Source organism: Oryctolagus cuniculus, chromosome 11 (assembly GCF_051225735.1).
Source record: "Oryctolagus cuniculus isolate XC-2025 breed Fujian yellow rabbit chromosome 11, ASM5122573v1, whole genome shotgun sequence".
In the NCBI taxonomy this organism is placed as follows: Eukaryota; Metazoa; Chordata; class Mammalia; order Lagomorpha; family Leporidae; genus Oryctolagus; species Oryctolagus cuniculus.
The window spans coordinates 45,157,586-45,182,825 of NC_142877.1; the positions used below are offsets into that span (position 1 = coordinate 45,157,586).

The following is a 25,240-nucleotide window of genomic DNA, read 5'->3' on the forward strand; positions in this document are numbered from 1 at the left end:
TGGGAAAGGCAAGGAAATCGGGAGTGTTGGCGTATGCACAGCAAGGGAGATCAGAGAGGGCCTGCTTCCGCAGAACAGCCTGGGAGACAGCCTGGAGGGTACAGAGGTGAGCCGGGCGGAGAAGGGCATCGCACACAGGCTGGACAGCAGTAAATATGCCCTCCTGCTTACCTGGGGGCCTTCACGGGGATGCCTGTGGGCACAGAAGTAAGACAGGTGATGGGGAGAGGAGGAGGAGGCAGGGGCCAGGTCAGAAAGGGCCTTGAATGCCATGCTGCAGAGCTGGATCTGTGTCATAAAAGCAATGGGAATGAGGGAGACAGAAAGGACAGAGGAACACAGGCCAAAGAGCAGCTGGCAGGACCCTCCCGCAGGAGGGCACTGAGGCTGTGCACATAAGCTAAGATTTCAGGCAGCAGGGAGCATCCAGGAGCGGTACAGAGCCACGGAGTGGAGAAAATACTACCAACATGGAACAAGACAGACAGGGCAGTGTAATCAAGTACTAAAATGAAATATTCAACACTTCTTAGTAGGTATCAAAGTGCAATATTCGGGAAATTGGAAACATAGGCACTTGATAGTCTATAAGAGGTTATTTTCTCAGTTTGCTTAAAATCATGCAAAGGTCTAATCTCTTTTTTAAAGAAAATCAAATTGCACTAGACTCTTCACTTTTAATGAGAACATCCAGTGACCTTCACAAATCCCCAAATTAGTAGCATATAATTCTACCCACAGTATGTGAGTTTTGCCCTGAACAGAGCACTCACTACAACTGATTCCCGTGGAGTTTGCTTTCCACACAAGGGCTGCACATAGGAGATCTCAGCCACAGCCTGATCTGCCATGCAAGTCTCTGGCTTCTGGCTGAAACAGCTTTAGCTCTCAAGTCTCTTTAATTTTCTAACTAGTGCAACTAGTTGGTGGACTTTTCTAGGCCATTTTCTATAAAACAAATCAACAAAACCTGGAAAACACTTCAGAGAGTTGCCAAGTTGAGTGACCAATAGAGAAATAACTAAGCTCCAGCAAGATGCTACACTTGGTTCCCACACTGACACAGAGCGCTGAAATGCCACAGTCAGACGTCATCCAAGGCCTGCGGGTTCACGCGGGACTGACCACCCCGTCAGGCTCCCTCAGTCAATGCCCAGGGTTCTGCAGCAATTGCCAGCACGCGTGCTTCCAGGTCAGACTCTTCCCTTCCAACCTGCCCAGTGTCACAAGCACATCCAACACTAGATGTCGCTCTCTAACAGCTCGCACAGGACACATCCACGTGGACAACAAATGACAGAACTTGTACAACTCTCTCCGAAATGTATATACATATATCTAAGAAGAACCCAACTCCTCCAACTTGTGTTACTACATTAACTTCAATCAACGCAAAAAGAGAAAAAAACTTCACGCATCTCCCGCTACCCTAATAATAAATACAACAGGCTTGGGTTCTACTGGGATCATTCTAATGTATTCAGCCTGCCGACAGTGCCTACCATCTGCCCGGAGAGGATCCTCAAGAGCACTGACTGGTGCTGCCCTCTATAGGAGCTCCTCTTGAGGGTGTCGGTCACCCACAAGTCAGGGGGAACACACCGTGAGGGGCCAGCATGCCAGGAAGCTTAGGGCGCCTGGACTGCAACATAACCACAAGAATGTAATTTCAGACTTCCACAAACACCTTATCTTCAGTTTCCCTTCTCCCAAGGTGAACTGAGTAATTCAGTATGTCCTGTTGGGTGACTCCCAAGTTTCTCACCTGTAAGTCTCAATGCCTAAGGAAGAGAGCAGTCTTAAACACTAAACTGGAAGTCGAACAGCCCAAGGAGAATGGCTCCTCTCAACTCAACATCTGCAACCCAATTCAAACAACCAACTGTAATGAGATGGAGTTTCAGACTCCTGGCTTCCACCTGGCCTATCCCTAGCCATTGTAGCCACTGGGGAGTGGACGATTTGGGGAGTGGAAGATACCTCTGTCTACCTTTCTATACCCCCCATCCCATCCTACGTAGTTCTGCCCTTCACATAAAATTTTTTGGGAAAAAAAAAAGCTTTCATTAAATAAGCACATAAAAGACCTAGGCCCTGGGTTTTATTATTTCCCTGGTATCCAGTACAGACTATAGGGAACACATGAGACATGTGACAAAAGACATAAGACAGGGGGCGTCAGATTCTGACCTGGTTGCTCCTCTTCCAGTCCAGCTCTCTGCTATGGCCCGGGAGTGCAGTGGAGGATGGCCCAAGTGCTTGGGCTCTGCACCCACATGGGAGACCAGGAGGAAGCACCTGGCTCCTGGCTTCGGATTGGCGCAGCACACCGGCCGCAGTGTGCCAGCTGTAGCGGCCATTTGGGGGGTGAACCAACAGAAAAAGGAAGACCTTTCTGTCTCTCTAACTCTGCCTGTCCAAAAATAAAAAATAAAAAATAAAGACATAGACAGATCACACTACACCATAACAATAATGCTGTCATTTGTAGTTGTTCCCGAACAAGGGTTCAACACCAAAAAAACAAAATATGACTGACATTATAGAGAAAGTGAGGATCATACACCTCTATTATCATGTTAAAATACTTTCAGTGTGCTATAACATATACTTCTCATGTCATAACTGTGACCCAATATTCTGATGTGATATCCAGTGGCATTCACTTCCTGGCCAATAGGAACTCATCATGACTTTGGGGATGGGAAATGGATGTGTGGGTTGACTTGGCTCATTTTGAAATATTCTCCAGGATATTTGCACTGATACTGGCTTTCTCCTAACTGGAATCCATCATTCAGAATTATGACAGTGACCTAGAAAGCTGCATTCAAAATTGGATTTATTCTTTGCAAAGAAAAAAAGAACTAAAGTATTCAAATATTTGAAATCCCCAATAAGAACTTAAATTCCAAGGACTGGAGGAGAATCACCTTTTCTTGTTTATTTTATTTCCTCTTGTCCCTCTTCTACTCGATAATAGTCAAGTGGTCCTTCCGAGAAAAAGAAATAAAAAGCAGTAACTGTCTGAGAGGTTTGCAAAGGGAAGTCCTTCACCTGGGTGTGGGGAGCAGGGTACTGCACAGCAGCACACAGCCTGCAAGAAGCAGTGACCGACAAAGCAAGGAGAGCCGGGACTGGGGAAACCAGGTAAGTGGACAACACGACTCCAGCATCTTGCTATGTATTATTCACTTGTAGGAGAAGGCTCTGACCATCACAGAAACCAACAGAGAGACTGTTCTATAATCCCTGAAGACACGCTGCCTGAATGTCTTGTCTAGCATTCAGCCCAGCCTTTTTGTTTGTTTGTTTGTTTGTTTTGACAGGCAGAGCTAGTGAGAGAGAGAGACAGAGAGAAAGGTCTTCCTTTTTCCGTTGGTTCACCCCGCAAGTGGCAGCTACGGCCTGTGTGTTGCGACCAGCGCGCTGTGCGGATCCAAAGCCAGGAGCCAGGTGCTTCTCCTGGTCTCCCATGCGGGTGCAGGGCCCAAGCACTTGGGCCATCCTCCACTGCACTCCCAGGCTACAGCAGAGAGCTGGACTGGAAGAGGAGCAACGGGGACAGAATCTAGCACCCCGACTGGGACTAGAACCTGGTGTGCCGGCGCCGCAGGCGGAGGATTAGCCTGGTGAGCCACGGCGCCGGCCAAGCCCAGGCTTTTTCACTGAACATGCACTTGAGTTTCCAGTTTATTTTCAAAGGGTTACAAAAGATGCAGTCCAAACCAAAGAAGACAGAGGGAGAACAGGGAAGGCAGGGTAGCAGGAGGAGGATGGGATCCAATTGTACACATAAACCTAGCTTTCTCAGGCGATTCAGTATTAACATCTGAAGCAGAACAGTGCTTTTAAATTGAAAAGTTCTAAACAAACAAGCACTTAAGTTAGTGGACTGCATAAGCAAGCAAAGGTACAGAGTGAAAAACAGCCATTTGTTATACCTTCTTTTGTACAGCTGAGAGCATCCAGTTGTGTTACTATTAACAGGGAAGTTATTTAAAAGTCCTTTTCACATACATCGAGGAAAAGAATTAGAGGCTACAGCCGCTACCTTTATTGTCTGACTTGGAGCAATGAAAAAGACAGGCAATGTTAAATTCCACTAAAGTAAGACACAGATTCCACGACAGCTCTAGAGTCACTAGTGGTCAAATTATGACTCCCACCCCTAACTCTACCCAGCAAGACTGTGCACAGAGAGGCCTGTCACTCCATCCAGCATCACCACCACACTGCAGGGAGGAGTGGGAGTCAGCAAGTAGGGGGCCTGGAGAAAATCTCAAACAATCCAATTGGCGTATTCAGTCATAAAGGGAAAACATAGGCTAGGGGCCATGCTATTGCTTCCCTTCCTCTGTACGCCCTGTAAGAGGCCACCTCCTACATCAATGTTTCCCAAAGCAGCAGCTGTTCCCAAGAGAGGAGGGACACAGAGACATAGCGGTTTGTCTTGGAATGACACCACAGCTGTTTTCTTTATCTTGCACGCAGGTGGGTGGCAAAAGGTAGAGGGTGAAGTACTAAATATCTGGTAATTATTTCCATCTCCAAACAAGCATGAAACTGGCAGAATACAATTGAGCATTGCTCTTCCCCTTGGTGTGTGCAAAAGGCCACTTTAGAGGGCTGCTTCCTCCACCCATGGAGGAAAACGCTCCCAGCCTTCAGCCAAGGGCACTTGGGTAATAACAAGAAGCCCAGAGATGGCTGGCACTGCGGCTCAATAGGCTAATCCTCCGCCTGCGGTGCCGGCACACTGGGTTCTAGTCCTGGTCAGGGCTCCGGATTCTGTCCCGGTTGCTCTGCTTCCAGTCCAGTTCTCTGCTGTGGCCCAGGAGTGCAGTGGAGGATGGCCCAAGTGCTTGGGCCCTGCACCCGCATGGGAGACCAGGAAAAGCACCTGGCTCCTGGCTTCGAATCAGCGTGGTGCGCTGGCCGCAACGCGGTGGCTGCAGCGGCCATTGGAAGGTGAACCAACGGCAAAGGAAGACCTTTCTCTCTCTCTCTCTCTCTCTCTCTCTCACTGTCCACTCAGAAGCCCAGAGAAACCATTCCAGTAGGGCTCTTAAAGTGCCCGGTCCTAGAAGGACACAGGTGTGCAACATGCTGAGGACCTCACCAAGTGTTCAACATAGAGGAACAGTCTTTGAAATGACTTGAATAAAGCCTCTACTGGAGGGCTCAGAGCTACCCTAATATGGGAGCCACCGGCCCCATGAGGCTATTGAAGTTTAAATCAACCAAAATGACTTGCAATTAAATCCTTCAAGTATACCAGCTTCTTTGCAAGCACTTAATCCCCCCCACTCCCACCCCCACCCCCACCCCCGTAGGTAGTGATTATCCAATTGGACAGTGTAGTTAACGAGCAAGTGCTCCAACCACTGGCAAAAGTTGTACTGGACAGCACTGCTCTAGAAATGAAGCAACTGAGATATTTGGAAATTCAAAGGTTAATCAGCGTTGACACAATTTAATATTTAAAACTCAATGAAAGGGGGCTGGCGCTGTGGTGTAGTGGATAAAGCTGCCACCTGCAGTGCCGGCTTCCCATATGGGCGCTGCTTAGAGTTCCAGCTGCTCCACTTCCGATCCAGCTCTCTACTATAGCCTGGGAAAGCAGTGGAAGATGGCCCAAGTTCGTGCACCTGCATGGGAGACCAGGAAGAAGCTCCTGGCTCCTCACTTCAGATCAGCGAAGCTCTGGGCATTGCAGCCATCTGAGGAGTGAATCAGCGGATGGAAGACCTCTCTCTGTCTCTCTGCCCCTCCTTCTCTCTCTTTGTAACTCTGACTTTCAAATAAATAAATATTAAAAAAAAAAAAACCTTAATGAAAGCATACAACTAAATTTCATGCCAAAAAGACTATACACACACACACACACACCCGCCCCGCCCCATGAAGTTCTTGTTCGGAGAACAAGGCTGCATCTGTAGGATCATAGGCTCACAGATGTGGAAGAGATGCCAGAGGTCAGCTTGTCCACACTCTCACTTTACAGACATGGAAGCCAAGGTTAAGAAAGACTAAGTGCCTCCATCAAGCTTGTTAGTGTGAAAGTCTGATCTCAATCTAGACAGTTCTTCTGACACCTTTTTCCAATAGCTTTTATCCAGCTTCAGGTAAGAAAACAAAGTGTTTTTAACACTAGGGCAATAAAAATAATTCTGTGGGAGACAAGTGGAGAAGTTAAGAGACTTTCATCCAGCAATAAACACTAACATACAAGTCACCGTAAGGGTACAAAGGATTGTAACAGTTGCTGGTCTCAGGAACCGTATCCTCTAGTTAAAGGCGAAGATAGGACAGATGCTGTGGTACAGTGGGTGAAGCCGCCAGGTTGGGATGCCCGCATTCCATGTCACAGTGCCACTCCGAGTCCTGGCTGCTTCCTGTTTCTAGTCCAAGTCCTACTATTGCACCTGGGAAGGCAGGAGATGGCCCAAGTCCTTGGATTCCTGTCATGCACGTGGGAGACCTGGATGGAGTTCCTGGCTCCTAGCTTCAGCCTGGCCCAGCCCTCGCAGTTGTAGGCATTTGGGGAGTGATAGAAGATCAATGGATACAAGATCTCGCTTTCTGTCTTTCCCTTTCTGTCACCCTGCCTTTTAAATAAATAAGCAAATCTTTAAAAAGGAAAAGAAAAAGGCAGTCTTTAGACCTAGCCACCCTGGGGACTAAGAACATGCAGCTATCATCACATGGTAGCACATGCAGTATGCGGCATTATCATGAGTTCATGGGAGAAAATGAGCTTCTAGCTGGAGCTGACAGAAGAAGTAATGGGTTTGAACACAACCCAAAAGGATGGGTCAGATGGGGAGAAGAGCAAAGGGCAAGTCCCTGAAAAGCGAATTGCATACACCAAGGGGCAGAAGTAAAACGATGCCAGAAGAGGTCAAGAGGCAAAGCAGCTTGAGCCTGGCAGGGCGCTTCCATGGGATACGGCAACAACACGGGAACATGACAGGGACCACACTGGGGCAGGGAGAGGACAAGGAGCAGTAGACCAGCTTGGGCCCCACCTGGCAGATTACAGAGCACCCATTCGGGCCTCTAGGAAGGATAATGGTGACATAAAAATGCTTAATCTGGCAGGGTAATTTGGATAAAACTTAGAGTAAGAAATATATAAATCAAATGTCCTCTTTCCCTGCTATTTCAAATTCTGTGATGTTTGAAAAACAGAAACAAAACACACACACAGAAACAAATGAGAAGCATTTCGATGCTAGAACACACGTCTATTTTGAACTTAAACTTCTTTTCAGTGTGTTTTTAATTGAAATGTGGACAGGTAAGGAAATATTTTGCTAACAAATTCTAGAAACTTTAAATCCAACTATTCCATTTCTCTACTAAAAAGAGGATAACATACACCACGGCGGACTTGGGGCCACCCAGCCTACAGCCCAGCTCTCTTTATATTCTCTTCTTTCATGCCTTAAGTATCTTGCCTCTTTTCTTTCTTCTAATCCATTCCTTATTTATAAAGTATCCCTACGCAGGATCCACTTTGTGATTTCACACATCTTCATAATTCCACCTCTCCTAAAGGAAGCCTTTCCCAATTATTTACACATGCGGAAGTACTCACCCCGAAATCCTCATAAAGCATCTCTTTATACGGCACTAACGTAGAAAGCAGCAATGAAGTCACTCAGTACTCAGGACAAACCACAGAATTACAACCTACCTTCTAAAGCCAGAGACAGAGTGAGAATGCGGCATAAACAAAACTGATGCAGGTTTATTATCCATTCATATTCACTATGCAAAATGAAAGTTTCATGAAGCTTTGAATAATATATATTTGTTCTACTATGTAGGAGACTAATCCCCTGCACCCCCCTCAGTCTAGAATTTCTAGGCATCACGGGAAGGTATCAAAACTTCCTCAGTGGAAGGCACAGGACTAGGGTCTCTGAAGGGCTTTCCTGCTACAGAACGAGTCCTAAGATCAACCATAACACATGTAATTCTTGAAAACAGGGGGTAAAGCAGCCGTTTACAGTGCTGCCTTCACATATGGGTGCCGGTTCCAGTATCAGCTGGTCTACCTCCAATCCAGCTCTCTGCTGTGGCCTGGGAAAGCACTAGAAGATGGCCCAAGTGCTTGGGCTTCTGCATCCTCATGGAAGACCCGGAAGAAGCTCCTGGCTCCTGGCTTGGGATTGGCCCAGCTCCGGCCATTTCGGCCATTTGAGGAGTGAACCAGCGGATGGAAAACCTCTCTGTTCCTCTCTTCCTCCCGTCCTCCCTTCCTCCCTCCCTCCCTCCCTCCCTCTGCCTCTGCCTCTCTGTAACTCTGCCTTTCAAATAAATAAACCTTTAAAGAAAAGAAAGCACTTTAAAGAAAAGAAAGCACTACTGAGCTTTGGAGCACATACAGAAACTAACTAGAGGTGTAAAACACAGTAGGGGACGAAGAAGCAGTGAAGAGGGAAGGAGGCAGACGTGAGACAAAATCTGACCCATGAGCAATGCCAGGGTGCCAGGGATCGAAAGTTAATACCAGCACTACAACTACAGATGTCTGTTTTTTCCAGTCCCTATACCCCTCTGCGTGGTGACTTTGGAGGACTGAACCTGAAATTTCATTAATATGCCAGGTCCTCAAATGGAGCTAAAGTGAACCCAGTAAGACAATTCCCAGACTCCTAGAAAAAGCAAATACAAGCCCTCTAAAAGAAACCAGTATTAAATTTGTGTTCAATTGACACAGATCTCAAAGTCAAAGCACAGACAGAACTAATGGATTCTAGCAATCCACAGCGCAGTGCAGTGACTACAGACCACAAGAATATATTATACACTTTATAAAGAAGCGGAGGAGAGGAGCTGGGAGGCTGACAACAGGAGGAAGGGCGGGGAGGCGGGAATGCTAACGGTCCCATGTGTTCTGTTTACTCTGCACACATGTGCTGAAATATTGAACTGTGTCCCATAAAGATATACAAGGAACAGACATTTAGTGCAACCATTAAGATGCCACTTGGGACTCCCACATCCCATAACAGACAAGTGCCTGGGTTCAAGTCTCAGCTTCACTACAGATTCCAGCTTTCTGCTAATGCACACCCTGGGAGACAGCAGGTGATGACTCAAGTATTTGGGTCATTGCCACCCACATAGTGGTGGCACATCACTATGCCACACTGCCACAGTCCCAGACTGAGTACCTGGCTCCTGGCTTCAGATTGGCCCAGCCCTGGCTATAGCAGGTAAATGGGGAGCAAACCAGTAGATGAGAGATCAATTTCTATCTCCATCTCTTTCTCTTTCTCTCTCTTTCCCCCTGTTTTTCAAATAATATTAATTCAATTAATTTGAAAACAAAGATACACAAGAATTACATGTTAATCAAAACAATTTTAGGGCCAGCGTGGTGGCACAGAAAGCTAAAGCCAATGCTTATAACACAGGCATCCCACATGGGAGTGCCACTTTGACTCCTGGCTACTCCAGCTTCAATCCAGCTCCCTGCTACTCTGCTTAGGAAGGCAGCAGGTGATGAGCCACTTTTGTGGGAGATCTGGATGGAGGTCCTGGCTCCTGGCCTCGGCCTGGCCCACATGCAGCTGCTGTCCTCATCTGGAGGGTCAACCAACAGACGGAGATCGCGCTTTGTCTACCTCTGTGTCACTATGTCTTTTTTTTTTTCAGGCAGAGTGGACAGTGAGAGAGAGAGACAGAGAGAAAGGTCTTCCTTTGCCGTTGGTTCACCCTCCAATGGCCGCCGCGGCCGGCGCGCTGCGGCCGGCGCACCGCGCTGACCCGATGGCAGGAGCCAGGTACTTCTCCTGGTCTCCCACGGGGTGCAGGGCCCAAGCACTTGGGCCATCCTCCACTGCACTCCCTGGCCACAGCAGAGAGCTGGCCTGGAAGAGGGGCAACCAGGACAGAATCCGGCGTCCCGACCGGGACTAGAACCCTGTGTGCCGGCGCCGCAAGGCAGAGGATTAGTCTAGTGAGCCGCGGCGCCGGCTACTATGTCTTTCAAATAAATAAATCTTTAAAAAAAAAAACTTTGATAAAATGAAGAGTGAGGTTTTTGTCCAGGAAAAAAAAAAGTATATAACAAAAGATGCAAGAAAAGAAGCCACTGAAACTACCAACAGGTTTAGACAACTAAAGACTTGAAACAATAGAATTATCAGATATAAAATATGAAATATATAGTAAGTGGCTAAGAAAATAAACTATCTACAAATGAGCAAGGATCAAGAGATTATTGAGGGGCCAGCACTGTAGCACAGCAGATTAAAGCCCCAGCCCACAGCACCAGCATCCCATATGGGTGCCGGTTCTAGTCCCAGCTGCTCTACTTCCAATCTAGCTCTCTGCTATGGCCTGGGAAAGCAATAGAAGATGGCCCAAGTCCTCAAAGACTAAGAAAAAGACCTTAAAAAATACATGTAAAGAAACGATTATCCTGAATACAGAGCTTAATATTGTTACAATGGCAACTAGCAGAGAGAAAACACACAACACAAATAATAATATACCTAACATCAATAACAAGGTGTGAAGGCGCTGAAGAGCGACTTAAGGCAGATGAAACTTACAGGGTCATGACCTGAGCCTCCAGAGAAGAGAAGCTTCTTTGTGCCCATGAGATTTAAAACTCTGATGGTAAGAACAAATTGTGAGAATGCTTCAAATTCTTAGAAAAAAATACAACTACCTAACCAGAATCAAGAAAAACAGATGGCCTGAATAATTCTAAAACTATTAAAAAATCTGAATGAGTGGTTAAAATCTTCCTACAGACCGTGGCTCAATAGGCTAATCCTCCGCCTGCGGCACCGGCACACAGGGTTCTAGTCCCCATCGGGGCGCTGGATTCTGTCCTGGTTGCCCCTCTTCCAGGCCAGTTCTCTGCTGTGGCCAAGGAGTGCAGTGGAGGATGGCCCAAGTGCTTGGGCCCTGCACCTGCATGGGAGACCAGGATAAGCACCTGGCTCCTGCCTTTGGATCAGCGCGGTGCGCCAGCCACAGCGCGCCGGCCGCGGTAGCCATTGGAGAGTGAACCAACAGCAAAGGAAGACCTTTCTCTCTCCTCTCTCTCACTGTCCACTCTGCCTGTCCAAAAAAAAAAAAAAACCAAAACAACAACAACAACAAAAAAAACTTCCTATAGACCAAAAAAAAAAAAAGTTTCAGGATTTTTTTTAAATAGGAAAGACTTAACAATAGTCCAGCAACAGATCAGTCCAATCTTAGAGAAACTGTTTTATGTAATAGAAAAGGAGAAACACTTGAAAATACGTTCTACAACCTTTATGTAATGGGACCAATCATAAATAATATAAGGGGTGGGTATTTGGCCTAGTGATTTTTAAAAAGCTCATTAAGACGGACATCCCATATCTGAGTGCCTAGGATCAAGTCCTAACTCTGCTCCTGATTCCAGTGTCTTATTAATATGCACCCCAGGCAGTGATGCCTCAAGTAGTTGGGACCCTATCACTCACATGGGAGATCTAGATGGAGTTCCCATCTCCTGGCTTCAGACTGGCCCAGCACTGGCTGTTGCGGGCATTCAGGAGTGAGCCAGCAGATGGGAGTTCTCTCTTGGTCTGTCTGTCTGTCTGTCTGTCTCTCTCTCTCTCTCTCTCTGTCTCACTGTAACTCTGCCTTGCAAATATATAATTTTTAAAAATACTGCGAGGGGAAATTTTAGCCAACCTCCCTCAGTTGTGAATCTAAAATCATAAATTCAAAACTGCAAACAAAATATTTGCTCATTGAAAAATCTAGAATTGTAATTTACTATCTTAACACTCATAAGATGATCCCAATCACTGCAGAAAAAAATTTGAAAACTTCAAAATTCATATATGACTTTTTTTTTGGTAAATCTTACCAAACTGGGAATAGCAACATCTTTAATTTAATTTGATAGACTACTTGCAAAAATTTTATAAAGACATTCTTAATGGTGATATATTAACAAAGCTCTATTTAGATGAGTAACAGAATGGCCAGTTTTATTCCTTTTATTTACAATGTACTGGAGGGCTGAGAAAGAGTAATAAGACAAGAACAGACTGACTAGTAAGCCTGTCCACTCATTATTCATAAACAATCTGACACTTTACCAAGCAAACAAACCAAAAAAAAAAAAAAAACTATAAACAAAATGTAGGAACTAAATAAATAATTATATTCATTTAATCCAGCAGTGGGAGTGAAAACATTAGAGCTAAATTTAAAAACATGGTTGGGAGCCGCCACCTGCAGCACCAGCATTTCATATGGGCACCAGTTAGAGTCCCAGCTGCTCCACTTCCAGTCCAGCTCCCTGCTATGGCCTAGGAAAGCAGCGGAAGATGGTCCAAGTGCTTGGGCCCCTGCTGCACCCACATGAAAGACCAGAAGTTCCTGCCTCTTGACTTCAGCCTGGCCCAGCTCTGGCCACTGTAGCCATTTAGGGAGTGAACCAGCGGATGGAAATCTCTCGCTGTCTCCTTTCTCTCTCGGTAACCCTGACTTTCAAATAAATCAATAAAAATCTTTTTAAAAAATGGATGAATCTTAGGAATACTGAGTAAAAAAGCAAGTCACAGATGACTATTACTATATGAGATCATTTCTGTTACACTGGAAACCACATAAAACTACATAATGAATTATTTAAGGATAAAAATGCAAATGGCCGAACCACTGTTTTTTTACAAGGAGAATGATAAGAACACAGGGGCCAGGGGTAAGAAAGGATGGCATCAAAGAACAGCACCTAAGTAAATTCTAGTTCTTCAAATGGGCAGGGGGAAAATGTCAGGAGTGCGGGCTTTATTACTCTGTTTCATAACAGCCATGTACATTAGATACTTTGGCAAATGCATCAACCATTATATAACTAACACAATCTAAGTGAATGGAGTAGTACAAACTGTGGTCAGCAGATACATAGGAGTATCTGGGCCTTTAAATAATAATTCCTCTGCACAGGTTTCATTCCCGGGGTAGCGGCACAGGAAACACAATGAGCACCATGAAATACGGGGTTAGGAAAGGGGAGCCAAGGTGATGGAGTGCCCGCCACGGGCCACGTCCTGGGCGAGAGGTTTCTCATACTTGTTTTCTCCCTTAAACCTAGAGAGACCCTCACCAAATACTCAGGGGGAGCTTTCTCTGCAGTGAGTGCACATCAGGCCTTTTCTTTCCAGCCATAAAGGTTTAGCCTCTCACGCTTACCTAAGCACACATCTCTTCAAACCAGTAATGATTTCTAGGAAACGAAGATCATTTCTAGAAAATTAACTTGCAAAGTTTATAATTCATTCCTGAGTGTAGTTCTCCAGGTATCCGAAATGTGGCCACCAGTCTAATATATTTGGGCAAGAAAGACTTTAAGCTTAATAGAGCAAAAACTGCATCCCAACAGTTTCAACTTTAAAAAGAATATATGCCAAGCACAGAGACAAGAACACGGCCCCTCTCTAGTAGCCAGAAAAATATATATTAGAAACAATGAGTTCTGCATGTCAGATTTGCAAATCTGAAAAAGACAAATAAATTATCTTCAGTGTTAGCTACAACACAGGAAATTTATATAAGACTTATATGATCTTTACAGTAAGCAATCTAGTAATATCTACTAGCATTTAAAATGTGCGTATTTGTACTCTTCTATCTAGTAATTTTACATCTAGGAGAAATTCTCCCCACTTTTCAACAACAACAACAACAAAAAGAAAATCACAACATTCTTTGCAACTTTATTAACAGGGAAGGAAGGAGTGAAGGGGAGGGGAGAGAGGTAGGAAGGGGAGGAGGATACATGTCCATCAACAGCCACCTTTACCTGACTTGAAATACAATTGAAAACCTAAAATACCTTATTTTCAATAATCATCTTTAAAAACTGAAAGATTTAATAAAAACTTACTTCAAAAAGAAAGAGGATGGAGTCCAGCTCCTCCCTTTGGGATTTATTATTCCCTGGAACATAAGAAAATATATGCAGGTATTATGACAATGTTTAAAATTTAGGATATTAGAGATTATGTTTAAAGGCATTTTAAAACATTTAAGCCTCAACATAAATACATTAAACTAAAAAATACCTAGAAGCCATATAGTGCACACAATAGGACAACATGGCCAGTCTGCCTAAGCCCACATCTTGCAGAGCTACCCCTTGCTAGCTATTTAAACAAATGTTCCATGTTTCCCAAGTTGTTACCAACCTATGGCAGGTAATCTATTCATTTCCCAAGGATTTACTTATAAATTCAAATTATGGCAGAATGTACAGCAAAAACAAGGAGTTGTACCTTGGCCTAGACAGGGGCAAAGAACAAGTAGTAACTGTAGCATCCCAAGTAGCATTTCCTTGGGAAACTGCACACTCCCTTCTGGTAACAACAACAATAACAACAACTCAACACCTGCAGCACCAGTCCACTCTCCATGTACCAGGCAGGGTGCTAAGGGCTTGGTTTACATCAGCTGACTTAGCAGCCAGTAGAGCTTTTCTATAAAGGACTACATAATAAACATTTGAGGAGTTTTCAGATCTTTCTTGTAACCACTTGAATCTGCTATTTATAATACAAAAATCGTCACAGACAATTCATTTGTGAATAGGTAAGGCTGTGTTCAATAAAACTTTATTGGGGATGACATGTGGTATAGCAGGTTAAAGCTGCAGCATGTGACACCCACATCCTATATTAGAGTGCCAGTTTGAGTCCTAGCTGCTCCATTTAAGATACAGCTACCTGCTAATGAGGCTGAGAAGGCAATGGAAGATGGTTCAAAGTGCCTGGGCCCTTGCCACCCATGTGGGAGATCTGGAATGGAGCTCCTGGTTCCTAGACTTGGACTGATCTAGCCTTAGATGTTGTGGCCATTTGGGGAGGAAACCAGCAGATGGAAGATATCTCCTCCCCGCCCCACAACTCTGCCTTTCAAATAAATAAATCGGGCCAGCACTGCCACACAGTGGGTTAAGCTGCTATTTGCCATGCCAGCATCCATATCAGAGCACCAGTTTGAGTCACAGCTGCTCTGCTTCCCATCCAGCTCCCTGTTTGTGTGCCCGGGAAGGCAGTGGAAGATGGCCCAAATGCTTGGGTCCCTGCACCCATGTGGGAGATCTGGATGGAGGTCCTGGCTCCTGGCTTCAGCCTGGACCAGCCCCAGCCATTGCAGCCATTTAGGGAGGGAACTAGTGGCTGGACGATCTCTCTCTTTTTCTCTCTCTCTCTCCCCCTTCCTCCTTCCCTCCTCCCATCCCCCATCACTTTGCATTCAAATAAAGAAATAAATAAATCTTCAAAAATAAATAAACAAAACTTTATTTATAAAGTCAGGCAGTGAGCTGTAAGTTTCAGGCCCCTGAGCCACATGAATTGCCATTGCTCTGCAAGCAGATTCATTCCTTCATGGAGAAGCACTGAAGAATGTGTCTAAGTCAGGTCCTAAGGACACAGCAGTGAACAAAAGCCACAACAAGCCCTGCTCTGAAGAAGTTTATATTCTGGCAAGAGGAGGTATTCTACAAATAAGCAATAAAAACCAAGAGTGAGGACAGATGGGGAAGCTAAAAAAGGGTGGTGCACAGTTTTGACAAGGACTTCAGGGAACACCTTGCTGATAAGCTAACATCTGAGCAGAGATCTGACAGGAAAGAAAGCAAGTCATGTGGAAATTTGGGGGAGACAGGTACCAGGCAGAGGGAGTGGGCAAAGCCCCGGGGCTGACATACTTCACCTGGAGGAAACACCCAGAGGCCCTGAAGGCTGGGGCCATTGACGAAGGGGTGGGGGACAGTGTAGCAGCTGCGGTTGAAGAGAAGGTAGGAAAGGAAGGCAGCCACTGTTTAGAACCCTGGGAATGAAAGGCCATGTGAGAGGCTGGAGCAAGAGAAGTAAGATTTGGCTCATATTTTTGAAGCACAGCTGCAGCTGTTCTTGGGTGTGGAAGCAGGGAGACCATTTCTGAGACTACTGCAATACTCCAGGGTTACTGGTACAGACAAGGAGAAGCCGACAGGCGTATTTTGAAGAGAGAGCCTGCAACTCCAAGGAGTTAGCCTGAATATATCTGGAAGGCTGAATATTTTTTAAAATTTAAATTTTTAAAATTTATTATCCTGGGATAATAAAATGATCAGTTCTTCATTCTCCCACCAAAACACATCTATGTCTCTATGCTTTGAATCTGGGATAGCTTCAACTCACTATGGCCAGGTGACATTAGCAAATAAATGTGAGGCAAGCACAAGCTTGAAAAGCCTTACACACTTGCTACCTGGGACTTGGAGCAGCGGGTGGAGAACAAGCCTGCTAGATGGAGAACAAGAGACCACACGGAAGAGGGATAAGGTTTTGAAGTCCACAGCTTGATGACCACAAGACATGTGAAGGAGGGCATTTACCACCAGCTGACCACAGGGGCATGAGCCGGTCTAAACCAGAGCTGCCTGAAGACCCAGAAAATCCTAAACTAAATGGTTGTTTTAAGGCATTCGGTTTTGGGGCGGTCTGTTAGGCAGCACAAGCTAACTGATACAGCCTTGAGCAGGGCCTCGTTTTTTAAAAAGGACTGACAGAGGAACAGGGAAAAGAGGGAAGCCGGCAGAAAGAGAAAACAGGCGAAAGAGGGCTTTCTGTTAAGATCTGGAGCTTCAGTTTTTTCTTTGCTATCCGGATTGCACACAATTCCACGCTTTTCTCCTCCACACACCTGTGAAAAGTAAATGAACTGGAGCAAGGCTAGGATGCCAGATAAATATCGAGATTTTTTCTTATTTTAAATATCTATCACTTTAGCAAAAAAAAAAAATTAAATTCAAAATTTATTCCAAGTTGTAAGTCATAGGTGGAAACTGAGCAATCCATTAAAGAAAATACTGCATTAGCACCCTGGGTAGAAGCCATGCATGGCTTGGTGGCCTGCTACAGCCTGGAACATTCCATGAGGCTCCAAACCATCTGCTCTATGCCAGAGCCCTCCACAGTACCTCACCCAAACCACTTCCCTCCCTGCTTGACATCTGTCTCTGTTTTATAGGAGCAATCAGAGCATTCAACAGGAAGTCCTCCTGTTTTTCCTCTCTACCACAAAACGTCTGCTTATCTACACTCAATCCTCTTCCCTTTTCCTCTTTACCTGCAGAGGTCACCTTGAACACTCCTTTCCGTATCTCTTCTTTTCACCTGACCTTGTCTCAACTCAGCAGCAACACCTGTACCATCAGCATTACCCCGTCTGGCTGATCCTCTCCTAGGTTGGCCAGTGCTCAGCTGGAGACAGACCCTCTGTCGTCACATGGAGCTCCCTAAAAGGGTGCTCTCTCTGCTGGCCTTCGTGGGCCCATGGGCCCATTGTCTGGCTTCTGACCTCTCTTATCTAGAACTTTCCCAGAGCTCTCACTTTCTGGTCCTGTGGCTCCTTTCCTTCCTGATGAGACCAGCTCTCACTGCTGGTCTTTCATGACTTGATCTTGAACTCTCACTGCCCTGAGCTTCTATGACAAAAACACTTCCTGGCACCCCTTCTACTACTGCATCTCTTTCCTCTTTCTCTGCCCAGTAAAGGAAGGAATTAGCCCCATGTCTGACCATCACTTTCTTTCTTTAATATACTTCCTGGGACAGCTGTTGTGGTTCAGCCCACATCCCATATGAGAGTGCCTGGGATTGCAACCCACTCCACTTCGGATCCAGCTTCCTGCTAACGCATCCAGGAGGCAAAAAATGATGGCCCAAGTACTTGGCTCCTTGCCACCCACATGGGAGATCAGGATGGAACTCCTAGCTCCTGGCATCAGCCTAAGCCAGCTCATGCTACTGTGGGCATTTGGGGGTGAACCAGCAAATGGAAGATCTCTCTCTCTCTCTCTCTCTTGTGTGTATGTGTGTGTGCACGCGCACTCTCCATCTTTATCTCACTGTCACTCTGTTTTTCAAATAAATATATACATAAACATGTTCCTATATCTCTGTGTGTGTATACATAAATATATATAAAACCTTCCCCTTTGGTAATAGTGTCATTTCACCTCTCCCCTCTCAAGCTCCAGTCCCTTCTATTTTTACTGCCCAGCTAATACCTGCACCTGGGTATACCACAGAGAGCCTCTTACTTCCCAAACCTGGCTGCCCTCCAGGGTTCCAACTGCTGCAATGGCACTTCACAAATTAGACTCAACATCCTAGAAGCATCTTGACTTCTCTCTTTGCCTTACATTCAATTCTCAAGAATGGTGCACCCACTGAGACATAGAACTTTCTGTGCCCTTAACTACCACCTCCCAGATCAGGCATCACCAGCTCTCCTGTCTCATGGGCAAGCAGCTCTCATATGGACAGCTCAGGTCTCCCCTCATTGGCCTTCCTACCTTTTGTAAGATATATGACTTAGTAGCAAATAGTTTCAAGTGTTCCCATCTAAAGGATGAAGTCCAAACTCCTTAGTCTAGAATTCAAAGCTCCTTGCAGCATAATCTCATTTCCTACAAATCTCTTTAACATCCCTTATGCTGTAAGGAAAAAAAAACGTATTTCCCACACATGTCCTACGAACAGCCTCCCGGCCTTGGCTTAGGTTCTATCCTCCATCTACAGTGCTGTTCTCCACCATTTGAAGTCCCACATCTCTTTCAGTGTCTCTCCACAAAGCCACCTCTTCCCCAATGCGTCATTCATCACTCAACAGGAAGCCACTTCTCCCTCCCATCAACCACAAAATGGTGTCTGTATCTCTCCCACAGCACATCTGATTTTCAAACTTACTGCTGATTCTCAGGCCAGGCCACAGACCTGCTCCCTTCCCTGTAAAGCATGTTCACATATATATCTGATATATTTCTGGATTCTTCATAGAAACGTAACAGAGTGCCTTGCACACTTATCATTCACATACTGGATGGGTGAGCACAAGAAGGGTTAAGCAGAAGAGAGACAGAGCTGCCTGAGCTAAAGGCCCCTGAGAAGCACCAGCACTGGAGCTGGTCCAGGATACTAAGCACTTGGCTAAAGTACTGACCCTCTCCTGTGTAGGTGAGCAACACAGGGGGCTGGCTACAGAGATGGTGTTTCAATGTCTGTCTATTCATCTAGAATCAGTATTATTTTTAAGAGGGGGCATCATGAACTAGAACCATAATTCTCAAACACAAGGGCAGACTGTATCTTCTGGAGGGTTTGCTAAGACACAGACTGCTGACTTCCATCCAGAGAGTTTCTCAATCAGGAAGCTTCATGAGTTCACCAGCGACAGCCACGCTGCTGCTTCTAGAACCACAGTTTGAGAAACACTGGAACAAAAGAAGGAGCTCTGACCGAACATCAAGAGACATGCTGGCAATTCTGACCATGCAACTAATTAAGTAACCTGCAGGACCTTAGGTCAGTATGCAACCTTTTTCAGCTCTGAAATGCGGGCTGTGGACAACAGTCTCTTGACCCCCTCCAGCCTGAAAGCTCTGTGACCCTGACCCAGGCACTCAGAAGTCAACTCTTCAGACCTCTGACATTTCCATCCTATGCAGTACTATGTGATTGCTTAAAACTGAAGAAGAAATATACGTACTAACAGGGAACGATTTCTCAAGCAGATGACACAGAAAACAAAAGAAGATGGTGACAGCAGCAAAGGCTTACTGATCACATGCTCTGTGCCAAAATGTCGCAAAATCCTAGGACTCCTGTTAACTGTTTAATGCTGACAGGAGGGAGCCAAGTCAGAGCTAGAGTCGGGGGCCAGGACCCAAACCCAGACTGGCTCCACAGACTACCGCATCCTGCCCCTAAATACAGAGCAGCATATGCAATATGGCCTTGTTCTCATTTTCAAAGGATATTCTATTCATGGGAATTAACCATAAATATATGAGAGCACTTCGGGGCCGGTGCGGTGGCACAGTAGGTTAATCCTCTGCCTGTGGTGCCAGCATCCCATATGGGCGCCCGTTGTAGTCCCGGCTGCTCCTCTTCCAATCTGGCTCTCTGCTGTAGCCTGGGAGAGCAGTGGAAGATGGCCCAAGTCCTTGGGCCCCTGCACCCACATGGGAGACCAGGAGGAAGCACCTGGCTCCTGGCTTCAGATCAGCAAAACTCTGGCCATTGTGGCCATTTGGGGAGTGAACCAACGGATGGAAGACCTTTCTCTCTGTCTCTCCCTCTCACTGTCTATAACTCTGCCTCTCAAATAAATAAATAAAATCTTTTAAAAAAAAATGAGAGCACTTCAAAAAGTCTGCAGAAAAATAGAATTTAAAGATAAGTCTATTTTGTTGCAAAAACTTTTTAAATCCATGCAGTTTTTTGATAACGCATATTTTCTGTGAGCATTATACATATGGATTTCAAATTTTTTGCACCAAAATAAACTTGTCTTCAAACTCCATATTCTCATGAACTCTCTGATGTATCCTCATACATAAACACATACATGACTAAGCCAAATGGAAAAGAGACACAGGGTATCTTTCATAGTGGCTGCTGCTGCAGAGCAGGCCTGAGGTCTGGGCAAAGCAGACACTTCACTTTCATTTCACACCCTTTAGTGGAATATGGATCTTTTCACAGTGTGCATGTACTACTTTTCTTTCTTTTTAAAGTAAGCGATTCCTCTGAAACTCATGCCTTCTGCAGGTCCCTTCCATTTTCCGTTCCGTTGGCACCTGTGTAAGTGAAAGTTCAAGGGGAACACAGATGTCAACCAGCCCACTGTGACTTCACAGCTTTGCTGAAGACTTAACAAGAAAGAAAGCTTAAGGCGTAGAATTTGTGGCGCATGATACATTCAACGTCTAAACTTTCCTGAATACTAAAAAAAAAAAATTATAGAAATGCTTACCTTTTAATTTCAAACTATTTTCCAGTGTTATAAAATTTTCATAGAAGATGAAATATATCTGAGAATAGTTGGTCTCAAAAAACTGCTTAAGATCACCTGCATCCACATTATCTGAAAAGAAAAAGTTTCCATTTATTAAAAAATATTCTTAAAACTATCAGAATTCTGAAAGTTTTTTTTTTTTTAGGAATGAAGGAAAGTGGAACCAGTTTTATTCACTTATAAGGCAGAAAAAAACCAGCATTCCTGTTTGTTGATTCTCCATCTCGGAGAGTTCTGAATTACACCTGGGACGCCAACCTCCACAGACATTGCAGGAGACTACAGGGCCAGTTCAGGGTCAGAGCACTGACAGACCGGACAGAAGGTTCCTGCAGGAGTCAGCTTTTGATACAGGCTGTGAGAAGGAACCGGTTTGTACCCCAGGAAACAACTGTGCCAGTCAAGGTCCCACCCGCACTCTCCTCCCTCCACCCTGCCTGCCAACAGCCACCTCCCCCCAACCACACCCACACCCCCTTCCACATGGGCCCACAGGTGCTGCCTATCTTCCAGCTCCAGATGACCAGCCCTCATGCTTGTTTGGACACCATGGGACATGCCGTGTGTCCCTGGAGTTGTCCCTGGTGTACCAGACGGTTTCACTAAAACCAGGGTAGATGGACAAGTGGTGCAGGGAACTCAGGCCTGCTGTGGCTGAGTAACTACACAGCTGCTTCTCCTAAAGGCCCCAGATGGCCTGGACAAAACCTCAGAACTCTGAGGACCCAGGTGGTAGTCTACTGTCAACACACTTTTGTACATTTTCCTTGGCAAAAAAGCTGTTTGTGCCATTTACAGGGTCCTGATTAAGGAGCTAATGCTCAGGGAGAATGCACTAATAATCTTCCTTAGAATTCTACAAGAGGCTGGCGCTGTGGTGCAGCAGGATAAAGCCCCAGCCTGCAGTGCCAACATCCCACATGGGTGCCAGTTCCAGTCCCAGCTGCTCATTTTCCAATCCAGCTTTTTGCCATGGCCTGGGAAAGCAGTAGAAGATGGCCTAGTACTTAGGCCCCTGCACCCACGTTGGAGACCCAGGAGAAGCTCCTGGCTCCCAGCTTCCCATTAGCTCAGCTCTGGCCGTTGCGGTCATTTGGAGAGTGAACCAGTAGATAGAAGACTCTCTCTCTCTGTAATTCTACCTTTCAAATAAATAAAAATATGTCTTAAAAAAGGAATTCTACAAGCATTACTCAAGAAAAAAATGTGTTGCTATTTGATCTGTAAGAAAATGGCATCCATTGTTTTAGCAGTACTAATAAATATCGTGTGTGTGTGTATGAACATAACAATTACAAATTCTATAAAATTAACTACATGCAGATGAATCTGAATTTCCCTCCAGTAACTTGATAAGGGCCTTTAATGCAGTAAGGCATCCCTGGTTCACTGAAATAATACACATGAGCTGTTATGAAGTCATGCAAACTGCCAATTTACTGCACCAAAGTAAAACTAAGCACAGAGCAGTGGAAATTCCCACTAACAAATTAACCTGTGTGAAACAAGTAGCAGTGAAATAATATAGCCAACCCACAAGAGCACTGTAATACTTCAGCGCCAGACAACCTTGCCAAGGAATCCTTGAGTGTCTTACGCAGAATTTGCCAGTGCCAAGAAAGGTTTTGCACATTGTGAGTCCAACATAAACTGCCAGCTTACCTGCCACTAACTATTCCCTCTGCCTGAGGCCCTCTTCACCCAGGGTCCCTACCCACCCTGACTCCAGACTGGGCCCGGGTCTCTGCTGTGTGCCATCACCCTATGCTCCACCTCCCCCAGAACACACCATAATTTACTTACTTCCTAGATGCACCCTGTTTGTATTCCTGACTTAATTCTGATTGAAAGATCTGTCTTCTCTGTTAGATACACGAGGGTACTTCAAAACTTCGTGGAAAATGGAATTAAAAGATCAATTTATTTTGGCACAAAAAAATTTGGAAAGCCAGAAAATGTTTGTTCATAATATACATTTTCCATGAACCTTTTGAAGACCCCCCTAATATTTTCTTGAAGGATCTGAATAAAAGAAACACCTACAACATGCAATTATAAAATAATAATAATGTATAAATCATGAGATTGTATGCACACAGGGAAGAACTGACCTAACTCTCAAATCCTTGGGTCTATCAGAAGAACTCCATCTCTCTGCTGGGGTCTCCTGATCTCTGTCTGTTGCCCTGACTCCCACAGCCAGCTCTACCCTCACTGCCTGCTGCCAGTCAGATTTTGACATGTGCATGTCTAAAAGGCCTCTCGAATTAAACATGCCCAAAGGGAAGTAGTGCTCTCCCTCTCAAATCCCATTCCTCCCTCAGGTTTCCCCACTTCGCTAGGTGGCACCCCATCCACCCAGCTGCCCCAGGCTTGCTGCATCACTGCTCACGTCCAGCAAATCACTCGTTCCCGATGGTGCCCAGCCCACACCGTTCCAGCCCCAGGCTGCTTTTGCCCTCCTCAGCTCTACATCACCCTGCATCCTCACCAGGGCTCCACCACAGCCTGGGCTCTCTGCTTCTATTCTCCCTCCATTCCCCACAGCAGCCAAGATGAAAACTTAATAACACCAATCAAATCAGATTACTCCCTGCTCAAACCCTCTGACAGGGCTCCGGTAGTACTTAAAGCCCAAACTAACACGGCGGCGGTCCCTTCGACATCTCCACTGCACACAGCACTCTAGACTGACCTCCTACGTGCTATCTAGCCACTGCCACCTCTGTCCGTTCCCCAAGCTTCCCCAAAGCTTCTTCCACGTGGGGCCCTCAGGGATGCTGTCCCCCCCCCAACCCACTTCAGGCAACTGGTTCCGTCTGCCCTCAGAACTAGGATCACACACACCTCCTCACACAAATCCCCGAGTGCCTCACGTGCCTTCACCCTTCATCCTCAGTGGGCTCTGCAGCGCAGACACAGAATGCCATACACGAGCAAGCCGCTTCCCTCACGTGGAGGATGTGGCCGCGCTGACGCAGCAAGATGGCACAGAACAGTGACTGGGTGCACAACTGCTCACCCGCCTCTCCCTCCCTTGCTCCCACAGAGACACTCAAATATCAGCAACCTAAACAGACAGGGGCCTCATCAAGTTGGAGGAGCCCTCAGATATGCTGAAGTGCTCTCATAAAGTCAAAGATCCAGGGGACAGCGCTGTGCTGCAGTGAGCTAAGCCTACCCCTGTGGCGTCCGCATCATACGGGAGCTAGTTTGAGTCCTGGCTGCTCCTCTTCCAATCCAGCTCTCTGCTGTGGCCTGGGAAAGCAGTAGAAGATGGCCCAAGTCCTTGGGCCCCTGAACCTGCATGGGAGACCCGGAAGAAAGTCCTGGCTCCTGGTTTCAGATCGGCCCAGCTCTAGCTATTGCAGCCATCTGGGAGTGAACCAGTGGATAGAAGACCTTTCTACCTATCTCTCCTTCTCTCTGCAATTCTACCTCTCAAATAAATAAATAAATAAAATCTTAAAAAAAAAAAAGGCAAAGGTCTAGATCATAGCCACCTCCTCCTCGCGGAGCCAGCCACGACCCACACCACTTACAACAGTTCCCGTGCAGAAGGCCTACAGGAATGTGCTGAGCTGAAGTTACTCAGTGACCAGACGAGTGGATACACAGTGAAGCCGGGAGCACAGCAGCTGTAACACACCCAGTATATTTAACATGCGGTGGGCTCCTCACTGGGCTGGAGTCCTAACTGCACTTGAGAGTTGAAATCATCCCATTTTATTCACTTTGCTCAGGGATATATCCTGGCATCTGTAGCTTGGGACATAAAAGATACTCAGTACATATTCAGGTACTTGCAGAACTTCATAGGAAAATGAACATAAGAGATAAGCTGAAAAAAAATTTTAAGTCATATATAGCTTTTTCATAGTAAATATTTCCCGTGAACTTTTTTGAGACCCCTCTCTATTTGTTAAGTTAATAAACAGAGTATCGAATATTTTATATCATTAATTCAAAATCTAGAATCATTTCTTGATTTATCCTTTTAAAAGGATTCGTCAGAAGAGTATTTATAGAGTGAACATAGCTTTTGGGGATGGCAACCACAGGCACTGGAATTCAGCATCCTGTGCCTGTGAGAAGGAACACAACAGAGTATCAAAAGCCTGATTTTAAAAAGGCTAACTTCAAGAGCATAGCATTTATCAGGAAATCTTTGCTCAGAAAAAAAAAAAAAAGACTACAACCACAAACTTCCTTTAGACAGACACTCCTGACGGTTCATTGGAACGTTTGCTGAGTCCCCCCTCCCCATGCCAACTAATGCCGTGCCAAGTGCTAGGAAATTCAAAGGGAGTAAGATCCAAGGCCCCCAAGGGCACACACGTAAAGAAACAAGTGACAGAAAGGACAGCATGGT

The 25,240-nt window shown here is 45.6% G+C and overlaps 1 protein-coding gene across 16 annotated transcripts in view; it reads right to left on the reverse strand.

The window, feature by feature from the left end:
• Positions 1–25,240, reverse strand: part of RALGAPA2 (Ral GTPase activating protein catalytic subunit alpha 2) — a 327,703-nt gene that overhangs the window by 280,030 nt on the left and 22,433 nt on the right. For all 16 annotated transcript variants that reach the window (XR_016216034.1, XR_016216033.1, XR_016216032.1 and 13 more), the window contains exons 2-3: positions 20,827–20,937; positions 13,904–13,956 (exon numbers count right to left, since the gene is read on the reverse strand). Coding sequence is in view for 13 of the 16 variants with exons in the window: in XM_089307358.1 (XP_089163484.1) it covers positions 13,904–13,956; positions 20,827–20,937 (164 nt within the window). In the remaining 3 variants the exon portion in view is untranslated. The remainder of the gene's footprint in view (positions 1–13,903; positions 13,957–20,826; positions 20,938–25,240) is intronic.